Below are 15,182 nucleotides of genomic sequence, written 5' to 3' on the forward strand. Positions count from 1 at the left end.
TTACAACTTTTTTTTATATATGTTTTTATGAATATCATATCCAATACATCAGGTTTGTATGGGTCATATATAGTATTATTATAAAGTGAAAATATGGAGCTCATACTTGAGGAAAAAACACCTGTTTTATTCAGAGGCCCAAAATAAACAAGAAAATGCAAATTTGGTGCAAAACATATAACGCATTACAGTACAACGATGACTGAGAGATGTACAAGTAAATGTTTCTCAAAAGCCTATGATATTTACATTTTAATATGCAAATTTATGGATAATCAAGTAAACCTAAGTTGCTTCAATCCAGTAAGCGTTCATCTTGAAATTTTACTAACAATATAAACCCTATTCTGCAAGTTATTCTACACAGCAAAGATTTAACAGAAAAGTCACCTGTACCACAACCTAAAGGGGGACATTTTAACCAAAAAAAAAAAAAAAGGCTTTACTTTAAAAAAAAAAAAAAAAAGTATAAATCAGTCAGATGACAGAAGGCATGTTTTAGATTGTGTAGAACAGGTTTTTCAGCAAAGTTTTGATAATGTTAATAATTTAGAGGCCTTTGCACATTAAATATGATAGAGTGTGCTTTATAGTCATAAGTAATTTCAGTCAAATGAATCAGGAAAGCAATTAAAAATGTTTATTTCTGCACAGGTCAAAGATATGACTTAACATCCACCCCAGAAAACACAAAACCTCTGCACTGGCCTATTTAACAGCAAATAGCTACATTCTACATAAAAGACGATACCAAGATTAAACCGAGTAATGCAAATCAAACCTCTTAAAAATCCAAACAAGAAATGGCTGAAGTGGTTTCAGAGAAGTAAACATAAAAGTCTGCATTCATTATCCACATTCATTCCAAAAAAACAAAAAAAATAACAGCTAAAAATTTAGAAGCAAAACAAGAGGATGATCATAAATATACCTTTAAAACGGAGTTATGTGAGACAATTTCCATTTGAGTCACACCAACCATTTAGGCACAGACAGAAAGCAACTTCCATCCTGATGTATCATTTCCTGAAACTAGTGGTGAATCAAAACCATGCTAATTCTGTTACTGAGGTGCAGTTCAAATGGCAAAATCAACACAAAACGGTATAAAATCTCAAAAGGTTTAGAGCAAATGTTTCAACTCAGAGGACACTGTAGGATATAGAATTACAGAAATGACATTAAATGAGTGTCTGTACATTTCTGAGCACGGAAAACGCGTTATGTTTATCTGTATGTGTAGTCTGTGCTATTGGCTCCACTGCTGTAGCCGCCCAGGTTGGGGTAGGCGCTCTGGGTGAAGCTATAGCTCTGATTTGTTGTTCCAGGTGGCCCGAACGTTGCTGTACCAGGTGGTCCACTGTACGCTATTAAAAAATACGAGAGTTTCAGATAGTTGTGGCTTAAAACAAATTACATTCAAAGCATTCAAACTAACCTGCATAATTGAAATCAGGTGGTCCTGCCATTCCCATGCCAGGCCCTTGATATCCGTAGCCGTAGTCTGGTCCAACAAGAGGAGCTTGTTGATTTGTTGCTTTGCTCTGGGTTTGAGTTTGAGCCTGATTCTGGCCCTGATCCACGGGTTTTTTGAATTGTGAATAGGATTGGGTGTACTGATTATAATAGCCAGTCACTGGCGGTGGGACAGCCTGGTAGGTGGCCGTGCTGACGGTGGAGGTCGCAGACGGGTCTTCCTGTGGATTCACAGGTGTGCTGGAGTTGGTAACAGACTGGGCTGGGGTCAATCCAGCAGTAGTGGTGGAGCCTGGAGAGACAAACGTATAGAGATTAAAAGTTAAGATGACATCCACATCAGAATAATAGGTAACATGCATTTCTTTTTGGATAATAGTTAACAAATGTCTTTGTAACCTACATTTAACTATGCAAATAAGCTCTAGTGGAGCTTATTTGCATAGGTACATACAACCGTTCAAACATCTAAGAGTCTCTTATGCTCACCAAGGATGCATTTTTTAAAATTAAATACAGTAAAACTATTTAAAAAATTAGAATTTAAAATGTTCAATATATGTGTGTGTGTGTGTGTGTGTGTTTTTTTTTTCCTGTGATGGCAAAGCTGAAATTTACGTGATACACCAGAAATTATTCTAAAATGATGATTTGGTGCTCATTCATTATCAGTATTGAAAACCGTTTTTCTGCTTAATATCTTTTCTTCCAGGAGTCTGCTAAATAGAAAGTAAAAAAAAACAGCATTTGATTGAAATGGAAATCTTTTCGAACATAATAAATGTTTTTACTCTCTTTTGACAAATTTAAATTCGACACCCTTGCTGAATAAAAGTAGTTATTTCTTTAAAAAAATAAATGTATTTCTTTATTTCTTAACTAAAAATGTACTAAATAAAAAACACTTATTGACCCAAACTTTTGAACTGTACAAATATACAGAAATTATATACTAAAAGAGGGTTTGCCAAATAGATTTTTCTACTTAATGTTTTCAATAATAATTTTTTTAATGACTATGAATAACATTTCCATGCCGGAAAATCATAAACAAGTATTTAAAATATGAGTAAGTATTAAACATTAGTATTCAAAATAATATTTTGCCCTTGCCCAATGAGCACTTTCTTTGTGCATGTAGAAGCATTTTTTCGGCAACCTCAGCATTCAAGTGATAATCAAACCATGGAAATCAAAACAATGATGCTAAATGAGTTATTTTTTGGAAACTGATAAGAAAGATGAGGCTTATGTCTTTCATGATGTTAGTTTACCTGCAAACTTGCCAGTGTTGAATCCTCTCCCTCTGCCTCTGCCTCTTCCTCTACCTCGATTTCCTGCATTGTAAGATACTCCAGCCATACCATAGCCCTAAAGAAAAAGAAAAACAACAACGAAAAAAACCCTTTAGACCACAGAACAAAACAATATTGAACAAAGAAGAAAACAAAATTAGAAAAGAAAGAGGCCAAGGGAAGATCCAGAATAATATGTCGCCTTTGGGAAGTCGTGGCCTGATGGTTAGAGAGTCGGACTTGTAACCCAAAGGTTGCAGGTTCGAGTCTCGTACCGGCAGGGGTTGTAGGTGGGGGGGGGGAATGTACAGCGCTCTCTCCCACCTTCAATACCACGACTGAGGTGCCCTTGAGCAAGGCACCGAACCCCCAACTGCTCCCCGGGCGCCACAGCAAAAAAATGGCTGCCCACTGCTCCGGGTGTGTGTTCACGGTGTGTGTGTGCTCACTGCTGTGTGTGTGCACTTTGGATGGGATAAATGCAGAGCACTAATTCAGAGTATGGGTCACCATACTTGGCCACATGTCACATCACTTTCACTTTACCATAGGAGGGAATCTCTTTTTCTTGAGTGGGTCTGCAGGAGAACCTTCTGGAAAAAGCTGTTCTAATGCTGCAAGTGCTGCGTTGGCTTTGGCTAATTTCTTATTTGATCCAGAGCCCTGGAATTTTTGCCCATCAACCTCCACCTGAAAGAAAAAAATAACACGCACATGCACATGAGAACAATAAACTATTATATTTGAAGCGAGAACAGCAGGAAAGCAGTAGATTTAAACAGCAGCACTGTCCTCACTGTTGATTGCTTTTTCTGTTTGTGAGCAGCTGCAAAAAATTCCCCAATATATTTTGGGATTTTACGGTTTGAATTTTATTCCTGGTTATTCTATGCAATTTTGTGTTGCACAAATTACACCTGGGGCTTCACATTTTTTGGACTCCTGTAGCCTTTCTATTGACCCTTGTCACAGGCATACTTCACATATAAAAAGACTAAGACTTTATTTTTTACAATAATTGGCAGATTAATCCAAAATTTTCCCTTCTTGGATTTTCAGTGTCACAATTCTTCAGAAATCATTCCAATATGCTGATTTGCTGCTTAAGGAACATTTCTTATCCATGTTGAAAACTGAAAAATGTTCAAAGCAGAAACTGAAAAATGTCATGATCTTTCACTAGATGAGGTATGCTGTATTTTTCTAATACACAATGAATATAAAATTAGTGCAGGGTAACATAAGAGGATTATGAAAAACAGTATAAAAATTGAGATGCATACCTTTTCTTGGAAACTTTGGCCTCATTTCAAGATCCCCTGCATCATAAACTTCCCTTGGCCTCTTTACTGGAATATCAGCTACTGCAATTTAATTAAGTGAAAGGAAGAAATGTGGCATGATAATAGGTTAACAGACACAGAAAACATGGTTTTCTTTGCTCTTATGAAATAAAACAGAACATAATACTATGTAGACATATTAGCAGTCAAAATGCAAAGGTCTCTATCCAGTCCAACATTTAATGCCTATTCAGTGTTTAGCAACTGGATCAAGCCTAGAAAATGACAATATCAACTACAGCAGTAGTTTTCATAAAGGTTGAGCAATCTTAATAGCTGTCATTTACATATAGAAGCTTTAAAGATACAAAAGTAAACATGGCCTACTTATTTTATGAGAGGAAAACAGGTTAAACTGTTTTTGAACACTAGAAAGAGTCACTTTGGTACCTCGGTTTTGTTCGTTGAACATTCTAGCAGCTTTGGAATTGAGGCGGTCCATTCCAAGAACTTTGTACAGCTGCCCAAAAGCTGACAGTCTTAAGGCAAACTAGAGGTGAGAGGAAAGCAACAAATTAAATGTCGAATAACTAAATGTTTTTTTCCAAGGTTGTAAATGTATCAACTGTAATAACCATCTTATCTGTCCTTAGTCATTTACTCTCATGTAGCAGTGTTTTTTTATTTCCATCATTAAAAAAAGAGAAATGTTCACAAAGAGTTCATAGTTTTCACGCAGTGTTTAAAAGAGCTTTGTGTGAGGAACAGAAAGAAAAAGAAAGCACTGTACACTGATTACCACAGAAGTCCTGATATCTCATTTTTGTTCTGCATATTTGAAAAGATTTGAGTGCAAATAATTAGGGATGTAACAATTCACTCAACTCACGATTTTTTTTAACAAAATGAGATTTAAGAAACTATAAATGTAATGTGTCCTTTTATTATTGCTTGGACAAAATGTTGCACGTTTCTTTGTGAAATTGAAATATAACACTATAATATAGCACTTGCATATCATTGTTCTTTTGTTGGTCTTGATTGCTTCTATTGTCCTCATTTGTAAGTCGCTTTGGATAGAAGCGTCTGCTAAATGACAATTTAAATATAATGTAAATAACAAAACTAAAATGAAATGTTAAAACAAGCCCCAAATCAAATAAATAAGTGTTAACACAAATAAAATAAATCTCTTCATATAAACAAAATAAGGCTTTGTCTGTGCTCTTTCCATTTAAAATTAGAGGCAACCACTGCATTTTCATCATGATCCAAAAAAAGATGCTGCATACATGCAACATGAGCAGTTTTTAATCTAAATTAGATTGTATAATTTTGAAATTTAAAGCAAAAACATAATGGTTTGACTTCAGTTTTGTGAAACTACACAAAAAATATCAGCATGAAACAGAAACAGCAGATGAGCTGAATGAGATGCAGATTCACTCTCTGCCAGCAGGTGGCGCTTAAAGCGTTTCCTGGTTTCCGCTGTAAACATGAACTTTAAAGGGGTCATATGATGTTGCTAAAAGAACATTATTTGGTGTATTTGGTGTAATGAAATGTGTTTATGCGGTTTAAAGTAAAAAAAACACATTATTTTCCACATACTGTACATTATTGTTTCTCCTCCATGCCCCGGTTTTCTGAAACGCGTTGATTTTTACAAAGCTCATCGGTCTGAAAAGCGAGGTGTGCTGTGATTGGCCAGCTATCCAGTGCGTTGTGATTGGCCGAATACCTCAAGCGTGAGACGGAAATGTTACGCTCCTCACATACTGTTGATGTCGTGTCCGGCCGGAGCGACGAGACAACATTAAAACCCATTACAAACGAGGCATTTGTTGCATCCAGTGGGGACATAATTACTGATTATAATGACTGATACTGTTTTTTTACGCATTGCGTTGCGCCGCGTAAACATAAAACTCTGTCTGCATTTGTGATCGGAGAAATGACAAACAAATTACCACAGAAGTCCTGATATCTCATTTTTGTTCTGCATATTTGAAAAGATTTGAGTGCAAATAATTAGGGATGTAACAATTCACTCAACTCACGATTTTTTTTAACAAAATGAGATTTAAGAAACTATAAATGTAATGTGTCCTTTTATTATTGCTTGGACAAAATGTTGCACGTTTCTTTGTGAAATTGAAATATAACACTATAATATAGCACTTGCATATCATTGTTCTTTTGTTGGTCTTGATTGCTTCTATTGTCCTCATTTGTAAGTCGCTTTGGATAGAAGCGTCTGCTAAATGACAATTTAAATATAATGTAAATAACAAAACTAAAATGAAATGTTAAAACAAGCCCCAAATCAAATAAATAAGTGTTAACACAAATAAAATAAATCTCTTCATATAAACAAAATAAGGCTTTGTCTGTGCTCTTTCCATTTAAAATTAGAGGCAACCACTGCATTTTCATCATGATCCAAAAAAAGATGCTGCATACATGCAACATGAGCAGTTTTTAATCTAAATTAGATTGTATAATTTTGAAATTTAAAGCAAAAACATAATGGTTTGACTTCAGTTTTGTGAAACTACACAAAAAATATCAGCATGAAACAGAAACAGCAGATGAGCTGAATGAGATGCAGATTCACTCTCTGCCAGCAGGTGGCGCTTAAAGCGTTTCCTGGTTTCCGCTGTAAACATGAACTTTAAAGGGGTCATATGATGTTGCTAAAAGAACATTATTTGGTGTTCAAAACTCGCGTTTGAATCATCAGTGGCAACAAAAAACACTGCGGCCTAGCATGAGGGGAAGCCCCGGCTTAGTGTGCACTGAGGCCGGGATAGAGTGAGCTGAGGCGGGCTGAACTCCGCTTCGTCCACGGTGAAAGTTGATGTATTCCCTCAGCGACCAGCACAGATCAGCTCTAGGCATGACGAAGTGGATATCGTCCTCTTTTGGAAGAACAAACAAAGTAGTTTCGCTTTCACAATGAAGAACACAGCACGTTCACGACATGGCTGCAGCGTCAACAATACTACAGTGAGAATAAAAGTTACGCTTTCTTTCTTTGCGTGAACATTTGGGCGGCGTTATGCAAATCTTCCCAGATCGTGACGTAGATATGTGGGGGCGTGTTAGAACGAGCCGTTTTAGGTAGGCGTGGCTGACTCTTAACTTTTATAAAGAATATCTCTTTGGTTTTGAGACTTTGGTGTTTGCAACTTTACAGATCTTCTTTATGCACCAAGAGCTTGTAACACTCCAAAGAGAAAGGACAAATTGAAATCGCATCATATGACCCCTTTAATATGCATTATACAGAGGCAAGATGAAAAGAAAAAATACCATCTAAATTTTTCTAAAGACAGTAAGTTCCCCTCAGACATACATTCATATAAACTCCTACACCTAAATGAATCTCGATTTGTTTAGCATCTCAACCGATTTGAATCGTCACATATTATAATCGATTTTCAACTGGCTCGCAGTTAATCGTTACATCCCTACAAATTATAAATGTACATTTTAAAACTTTTCTTTTTTTCAGCTTTGAAATACATAGTCACAATGAAGATTTTTTTTTAATTTAATTTAATTTTAGTGCTCCACAATAAAAAAAAAGCACCACCAAATGGTTTTAGAACATAGACTGTAAAAAAAGATGGACGACGTGTCTCCACTTCCTTCCACTACAGAAAAGTGAAGCCAAAACATTCTCAGTATGGCCCCTGTAAGCTTGCAAAAATGACATAATTTGAAGCCTGCGCAGTAGAGATTCGTTTGGAGCCAGAGTCTGCGCAGTAGTGATCGTGAGGTGGAGCCATGGAATCAAAGACCCAATCGCAAGCTCACAATCATAACACCACACCCCATTTTTATAGCATCAAATAACTAATTAAAAGCCAACTTATTAGAAAAATTAACACTTAAACATACATCAGCATGTTAAGAACTACCTAAAATGACAGAAAACGTGGAAAAAATTTACTTTAAGTGTAATTTGATTATTTAGATTGTCTCACATCCCATTAGATTACATGGAGAGGGTGGGGTTTATGACCTACACTGCATCCAGTCACCTGGGGGCGATCGAGACGTTCTGGCTTCACTTTTCAAGACTTGTGCGGCACACTTGGTTTAGAATGACACTGGGCCAAGTAAATAATAACCATTTTAATTTGTATGGTTTCTAGACCAATACACTGTAAAATAAAGTCAAACTAAAGTGTTAGATTGCAAGTAACCTGTGCACTCTGGGTAATGTCTTCCCTCTGTTGCAGTGTAAGATGGACGCTAGCGTCAGTGCTGTCTCGCTCACAGGGATCAGAAATGCCTGGACCATCTGTCGAGAGGAGTCATGCTCAGTAGATGACTCAAAACACCAAAATATGCTTAGTCACTCAGAAACACAGACAATGCTTTGTTTCGGTCTTTACCCTCCATTAGTATCCCTGAAGCAAGACACTCCAGAACTCTCCGGAACGCCTCTCCAGGTCCCAGCAGCCTCTCGCTGGTTGAAATAGCCTTCTGACAGAGCAGCTCAATAATCTATATAGGATTAAAGAGATATACACAGAAAAGTGACCTATAAATATTACACTAAAAAGACTTGTAAATGTATAATTGTAAAGATATATGTATTTGTTCTTGTTTTTGAGGTGGACTCACCCATCCTTTGAGAGGGGCCCACGTTGAAACACGGGTACACAAGTCCCGCAAGATCCGAATCACGATGACACACGACTCAAGCCCGGACACTTTAGCCTGTTAACCCAACAAACAGCAAACCCGTCAAGACTTTACCATGCATCTTCAAAGAACTTCTAGATGCTTTTTAGAGGACGTTTTGTATGAAGCAGATCAATCTGGCCAAATTATAGGTTCTGACCAATAACGAACAAATTGCAACCTGGGAAAGATACATCTGACATTTAAACGAAAACAGGTTATGCGCAATTCAGTTTAAAGCATTTATAGACGTTTCAAAATTCAAACAGCCTTAAAAAGCATTTCTCAGAGAAGCTCAATGTGCAAATATGTATTTTCCCCAGGTCAAAGGTCAGATTAAGTTACAAGTCGACTTTTAGACAAATAAAGACGGGATGCAAACCTGGAACCACTTGGCCTGGCGGAGAGACGCCAGAGAAGCCAGGCATTTCTGCCTGTCCAGAGCGTCCTGCGGAGAGCTTTCCGCGCACGGTTCTAGTGACGAATGGAGTAAGAAGACAAGGTACAGTTTGACCAAGGGGGGTTCTGTCATCTGGCCAGGGGGCAGACGCAGTGTTCCCATGCCCACAAGCAAGAGGAAGAGGGGGAACTGTTCGGGAAGTGATCTAAGACAAAGCTTAGTCTGTTTGAACAGTGATTAATCTTCTTTAAATTACTCTACTTCTATAGACATTTCACCCTCCTCTTCTGTAGGCCAACTGCGCCCCCCCTTCCGAGACAGAGAGTTTCCAGTTGGTCAAAAGTCCAGCGCCCCTAAAATTGACAAACTAGAAGGCTTGGTTGAGAAAGTCAATTTGCAACCACAGGCAACAAAAGCAATACCTTAATTTAAATGAAATAGGTTGTGTACAGGGTAAATACTGCAGCAAAATACAAGTGAAATCTGTTCTAGATGAACAGATTACTCCTTAAGCACAAAAACAAATGTTACATAAAATTAAGCTAAATGTAATGATCGGAAACAGTTAAAAAATAAACTCTTATCATTGTACAAAAAAATAAGCATAATAACAAGCACATCGTAAAATACAAGTCTAGTGGTTAATTTTTGCTGCAATGCAAACCCTTCGTATCGCTTTAGAGGTGACGTTCGGAAATTTCAACGTTCAACAGTAAAATGCCGAACAATAGCGAAGACAATACTTGCAACATTTAAAATGCTGAAAGCACCCAGTATTTGGCTCAGAAGGAACCACCACTCATTTGATGCAGCAGGATTTTTATTTTCACTCCTCCGATGTACTGAAGGTCGTTTAGGTCCGAAAATGAAAAAGAGTGAGATCATACCTCCAGATACCTCTTTTTCAACCTGCTCCCTGACCACGGGTGAGGTCAGATGGATGCTCAGTTTCAGACTGGGCTCCGTCGGGCTAGTAACAATAATAGCAGCATCTTGGATAGATGGAGTGATGACGTATTTCTCCTCAGTAACATCCTTTCATTAAGAAAAGCAAGAGGAGAAACTGCATGTCAGTTTAGTTTTTCATTAATATTGGCTGGTAAATAATGACCTGTCTTGCATGGAATCTGCAGCCACAAAAACTCATGAGGACACAAAAGGTTCTATACGTATAGTAGCATTCAAAAGTTAAGGGTTTGTAAAAATGCTTATGTTTTTGAAAGAAGTCTCTCACCAAGGCTGAATTTATTTGATACAGTAACAGTAATATTTTAAATTGTAAAACATGTTTCACAGTAAGTGTTCAATTCTGATACATTTCGAAATGCAATTTATTTCTGTGATGGCAAAGCTGAATTTCATAGACCTTAGGTCAGGTTAGATGCCATATTGAATTTATATGAAAACAATGCTGTCAGGGATAGACTGACAGTCTTTACAATGTACACACTGTATAAATTTCACAGTATACTTTATAAAGCTTCTGTCTACCAAAAGCTTTATTTCTGAAAGATGTTGTGTCAACAGAACAATCTGTATGTTCATAAACACACATACACTGCACTTCTATCCCTCACAGCCTCGTTGTCATTTGTCAAAAATGTAAAATTGCACTACCCTGACTAAGGTCTATTACCCCAGGTTTCAGTGTCAAATAATCCCTCAAATTATTCTAATATGCTGATTTGGCACTAAAGTGTCTTATCGCTATCAGTATTGAAACTGGTCATTCCAGTTGTGCTACATAACATTTTTGTGGAAGCTTTGCTGATGAACAAAGTTCAAAACATTTGAAATATACATTTTGCAATATTATAAATGTCTTACTGTCCCTGGATCAATTTAAATGCATCCTTGTTTGACCCCAACTTTTCAGTAGTCTATTTGTTTATTGGAAACATTAGCCAATTTTATAATGCTTTCAAATACCAATAAACTATAGTGTTCTCATCTCTCTTGAACTTTTTACTCAATTAAAATACATTCTGCATAAAGATGCCAATTCTCCTGCTTCATGCGTTTCGCAAAACAACCCAGCTCTTTGCATTTGCATAATGCTTGTTTCATGAATGAAGCCCAATCAATGAGAAAAGCAAGTATCAAAACTAGGGATGCACCAAAATGAAAATTCTTGGCTGAAGCTGAACAAAATGAAACACTGGGTCAAAGGCCGAATACCACGTTTTTTTCGCATTTCCCCCCCCATATATTTTGCCCATTTTTTTCCACCATTGCATAAATTAAATAGTCAAAATGTACTTTTTACAGTTTTGTCTAGCTTTTCAAAGAAAAAATATCTATTTTTCAAAGATCAAAATAAAAACAATTTAAAAATATTTACTTAACACTGAACAATTTTTAACATTCTAGCAGACACTGTACCAACAAAGCACAATTTAACTTAAAAATAATAAGTTGGTAAAAATATTTTTTGCCCATTTTTGAGACCCCCTTCTTGAATCAGTTATGTCTTTTTACTGTACAAATAAATGCAGCCTTGCTGAGCAGAAGAGAATTCTTTTAGAACATTAAAAATATTACTGATCCCAATTTGAACAGTGTGTGAGAGTGAAAAGTATTAATAGAGCTGTTGTAATTATTCTCATTATTGTCTTCTATTTTATTTTGAAAATGCATAAAACTTTTACTGAGCAGCAGATGAGTAACAGTTTCAGCGCAGATTTTCCTCACACTATGGACTTTGAACCTTGTCCCTGGCTAACAAGCAGATAGCGCCGCAAGCTCGTGCAGCGCTGTTTGAATGTCATGTCATTGTTCGGTACAATTTATTCAGTCTTTTCGCTTATCCGGTTCATTTCAGTTGCCGAACATTCGGTGCATCCCTAATCAACTTTCTATAATACAAATTAATAATAAAAAAGGGTGAGAAAAACCTTTATGAATTCTGAGATTTTTCCAGAGATCAGCCTGAGCAGAGAACTGGTAGGCACATCCCTGGAGAGCAGCACCAACTCTAACTCCAAGTCATCTTTCAGCAGGAGTCCTTTAGCCACCAGGCCCACTCTCAAAACACCACGCAATTTACTTTGAGGTGAAGCACTGCAGAGAGAACAGCACAGACTCTGAGCATGAGGTTATACTTCCACCGAAACTGTAATATAAATTACCCAGTGACTGCTTAAACATAAAACAAAATGCTCAGTTTTAAAAATCTAAATACATTAGTGCAGTTGACTTCCCTAACCAACGCCCATACCTTACAGCATCAGCGGCACTACCCTCTTTCTCATTTAACCATTCAGAGACAGACTTCAGGGCACGCTCCACATTAGACACCATGCCCTGCACAGCATCCAGCTGCTCTGCTGATGGGTACACAGTTGTGTGCTTGGCCTTTACATAGCGATCCTCATTCACAAACGTTCGCTGAGGCGGTGGCCTCATTGGCGGAAGCTGTAGAGTAAAAGAAGAGTTGAATTTATGACACCTGATTCAAAACATTGCCTTTGCAGATTGCATTTCCTCTGTTCATGTGTTCTCATCACGGTCTTCCGTTATTTTAGGCAAACAATGATGGGTACAACAAACATATAGACCCTTTTCACAGTGACGTCAGCTAACTTCCGCTTTCCCACAAAGCAGTGTATCTGTACTTCCGTTATACCTTTACACCGGAGACTTCTCGGGAAAATGTGGGAAAAACTTGAAATATGAAAGGCGTTAGTTAAGAGTTAAGACTAATGTTAATGTAGCCTACTTATAGTTGGGTTCTTTTGTGAAAGTTTTTCTGCATCTGCTTTAGATGGGTGGCTTGCTTGCTTTCAGATTTGTATGGAACGATTATGTGTCCATTGAAATATGAAAGGCGTTAGTTAAGAGTTAAGACTAATAATGTTAATGTAGCCTACTTATAGTTGGGTTCTTTTGTGAAAGTTTTTCTGCATCTGCTTTAGATGGGTGGCTTGCTTGCTTTCAGATTTGTATGGAACGATTATGTGTCCACACAAATTACATACTTGAAACCTTTTCACTTGTTATTTCGTTTTTTTGTCATTCCTTGGATAATTTTTGAGTACACTGTGTAAATTAAATTCCCCGTATAGTTCGGCAATAAAAAGACAAACAACGTGATTTAGTTTTTATTTACTATGGGAAAATGACATGGACACAAGTCATATTTTTTATATTAAATCTTTTTACTACATGGCAAGTTTCACATCCATAAAGGCAAGTGGTCTGAAAAGAAACTCATTATCCAGTTAAAATGGCTTAATACTGAAACAATACAAAAAGGATTGCCGCGTAGTTCTACAGAACTTTGGACTTCTACAATTACTTAAAGAGCAGGTCATATGGTATCTAGGGGGCGAGGTTGAATCCAGATCCAACTCCTCCCACCTTACATATACCTAAACCTACCATCTCCACCCCCTAGATGTGGATCCAACCCCACCCCCTGGATCTTTGTTCTGCAGTGAGGAGCTACTGCTTCATCCGGCGGCAGCGCTGCACGGGACTTGCTCGGGAAGAATGTCTCCAAAGAAGTGTGTTTTTGGTTGTAAGGGAAAGATAACTTTGTTCAGCTTCCTAAAGAACCCAGCGTTATGTAAACAGTGGATACAGTTTGTTTTTCCGGGGCAGCAACGGAGTTTCACGTGTGTTTGTTGACGAACGTTTTATAAACCAGGCCCAGTTCGACGCTGGATTTGCACATCGTTTGATACTGAAAGATGGAGCGGTCCCAGCTATAAAAGATCTTGGTCATGATCCAGAACTGCAGACGGTAAGTGAAACGGCATCAAATGTCTGTTTTGTTGGCATTCGGCGCCCAAGTGCTCGGCACTCTTTAGCTCCGCCCACGGCACGCCTCCAGGAGCTCGGCTTTTTCCAGAGAGAATTGTAAAGCTATATTTTTCTTTTATAAATATGATAAAACTAAAGACTTTTTTGAGGTATAAAGGATGCAGTACTACTCTATAGGTACTCAGGATTAACATGAGATTGGGTGAAATGGTGTGTTATGCCCCCTTTAACTGACCGCATAGTCACAGCATAAGCAGCGGCCAATGAACCATAAATATAATATAACAAACAAATGTCATAACTTATTAAAACATTTCATACTATTATAGATATTATTTACATATAATTGTATACCGTTTTATTTTACAGTATTTATTGACGAGTCGGCTGCGGTGCGGCCAACTGAATGCGCTGCTTCTCTGCCGCTCACTCCACAGAACAGACGCCGAGAGAGGTGACACTTCTCCGGGAAAGTCAGACCTCACGTTGGCAGGACAGCACTGGCGAAATCTTCCAACTGAACCATAGCTAAGGTTTATCCCAAAAAGTTGCTAGGCTTGTCAGTATGAATATTCTATGGAAAAAAAGTTGCTAAATCTAGTGCTAAAGTCCCGCTCGTGTGTGTGAGAGACGCGGGAGCTGATGGCAGGGGATGGTGAAAATTTGTGGCGGTCAATGTGGATATTGTGGATGAGTTCTTCTGTGTCATCACGTTCTATTAGTTCTACAGCTTCGTAGATGAGGGGCTACTGAGATCGCTGAAGAACGCATATTGAGAAACGGCCTCTGTTCGTATTTCGCGGACAGGCGGGGATTATGCAAATGTGTTACCCAGTGACGTATACCGGTAACAGGCAAAAGACTCAAAAATAGACTCGTTTAGGCGATTCAGAACCGACTCTCTTTTGATCTTTATTTATCATGCACTTTTTTGATTAACAACTTTGCAGAGTGTTTTCATTTAAGGATAGCTACGTTATAAACTGCAAAAGAGATATTTTTCAAAAACCCATATGACCTGCTCTTTAAATTCCTCCATTCTATTTTGCTTTAACTACATGTATACCGTGTTTTTACTTTGTGATTTATTATTGATTAATATGATCAATCATATTTTATTTTCTTTATAGGCTATATGCAATGTGATCTTTAAAAAACAGCTATGACCTGCGTTTTATATTTATTTACAGAAATGCTGGCATCTGTTTTTAACTGTAAAAGCTTTTTATATAAACTTAATATATTTAATATTTATTTCTGAATTCC

At 37.5% G+C, this 15,182-nt stretch overlaps 1 protein-coding gene across 1 annotated transcript in view; it reads right to left on the reverse strand.

Annotated features, from left to right (window-relative positions):
- Positions 1–625: 625 nt before the first annotated feature.
- The window catches only part of ilf3a (interleukin enhancer binding factor 3a), a 17,947-nt gene continuing 3,390 nt past the window's right edge, over positions 626–15,182 (reverse strand). Inside the window, exons 4-17 of the mRNA XM_016266966.1 lie at positions 12,370–12,566; positions 12,047–12,212; positions 10,040–10,187; positions 9,135–9,226; positions 8,693–8,788; positions 8,461–8,572; positions 8,269–8,366; positions 4,505–4,604; positions 4,055–4,135; positions 3,952–3,974; positions 3,318–3,461; positions 2,751–2,847; positions 1,439–1,768; positions 626–1,367 (exon numbers count right to left, since the gene is read on the reverse strand). Of these exons, the coding sequence (XP_016122452.1) occupies positions 1,228–1,367; positions 1,439–1,768; positions 2,751–2,847; positions 3,318–3,461; positions 3,952–3,974; positions 4,055–4,135; positions 4,505–4,604; positions 8,269–8,366; positions 8,461–8,572; positions 8,693–8,788; positions 9,135–9,226; positions 10,040–10,187; positions 12,047–12,212; positions 12,370–12,566 (1,824 nt within the window). The 3' untranslated portion in view covers positions 626–1,227. The remainder of the gene's footprint in view (positions 1,368–1,438; positions 1,769–2,750; positions 2,848–3,317; positions 3,462–3,951; positions 3,975–4,054; positions 4,136–4,504; positions 4,605–8,268; positions 8,367–8,460; positions 8,573–8,692; positions 8,789–9,134; positions 9,227–10,039; positions 10,188–12,046; positions 12,213–12,369; positions 12,567–15,182) is intronic.

This window comes from Sinocyclocheilus grahami, unplaced genomic scaffold, assembly GCF_001515645.1.
Source record: "Sinocyclocheilus grahami isolate Dianchi unplaced genomic scaffold, SAMN03320097.WGS_v1.1 scaffold34.1, whole genome shotgun sequence".
Lineage (NCBI taxonomy): Eukaryota > Metazoa > Chordata > Actinopteri > Cypriniformes > Cyprinidae > Sinocyclocheilus > Sinocyclocheilus grahami.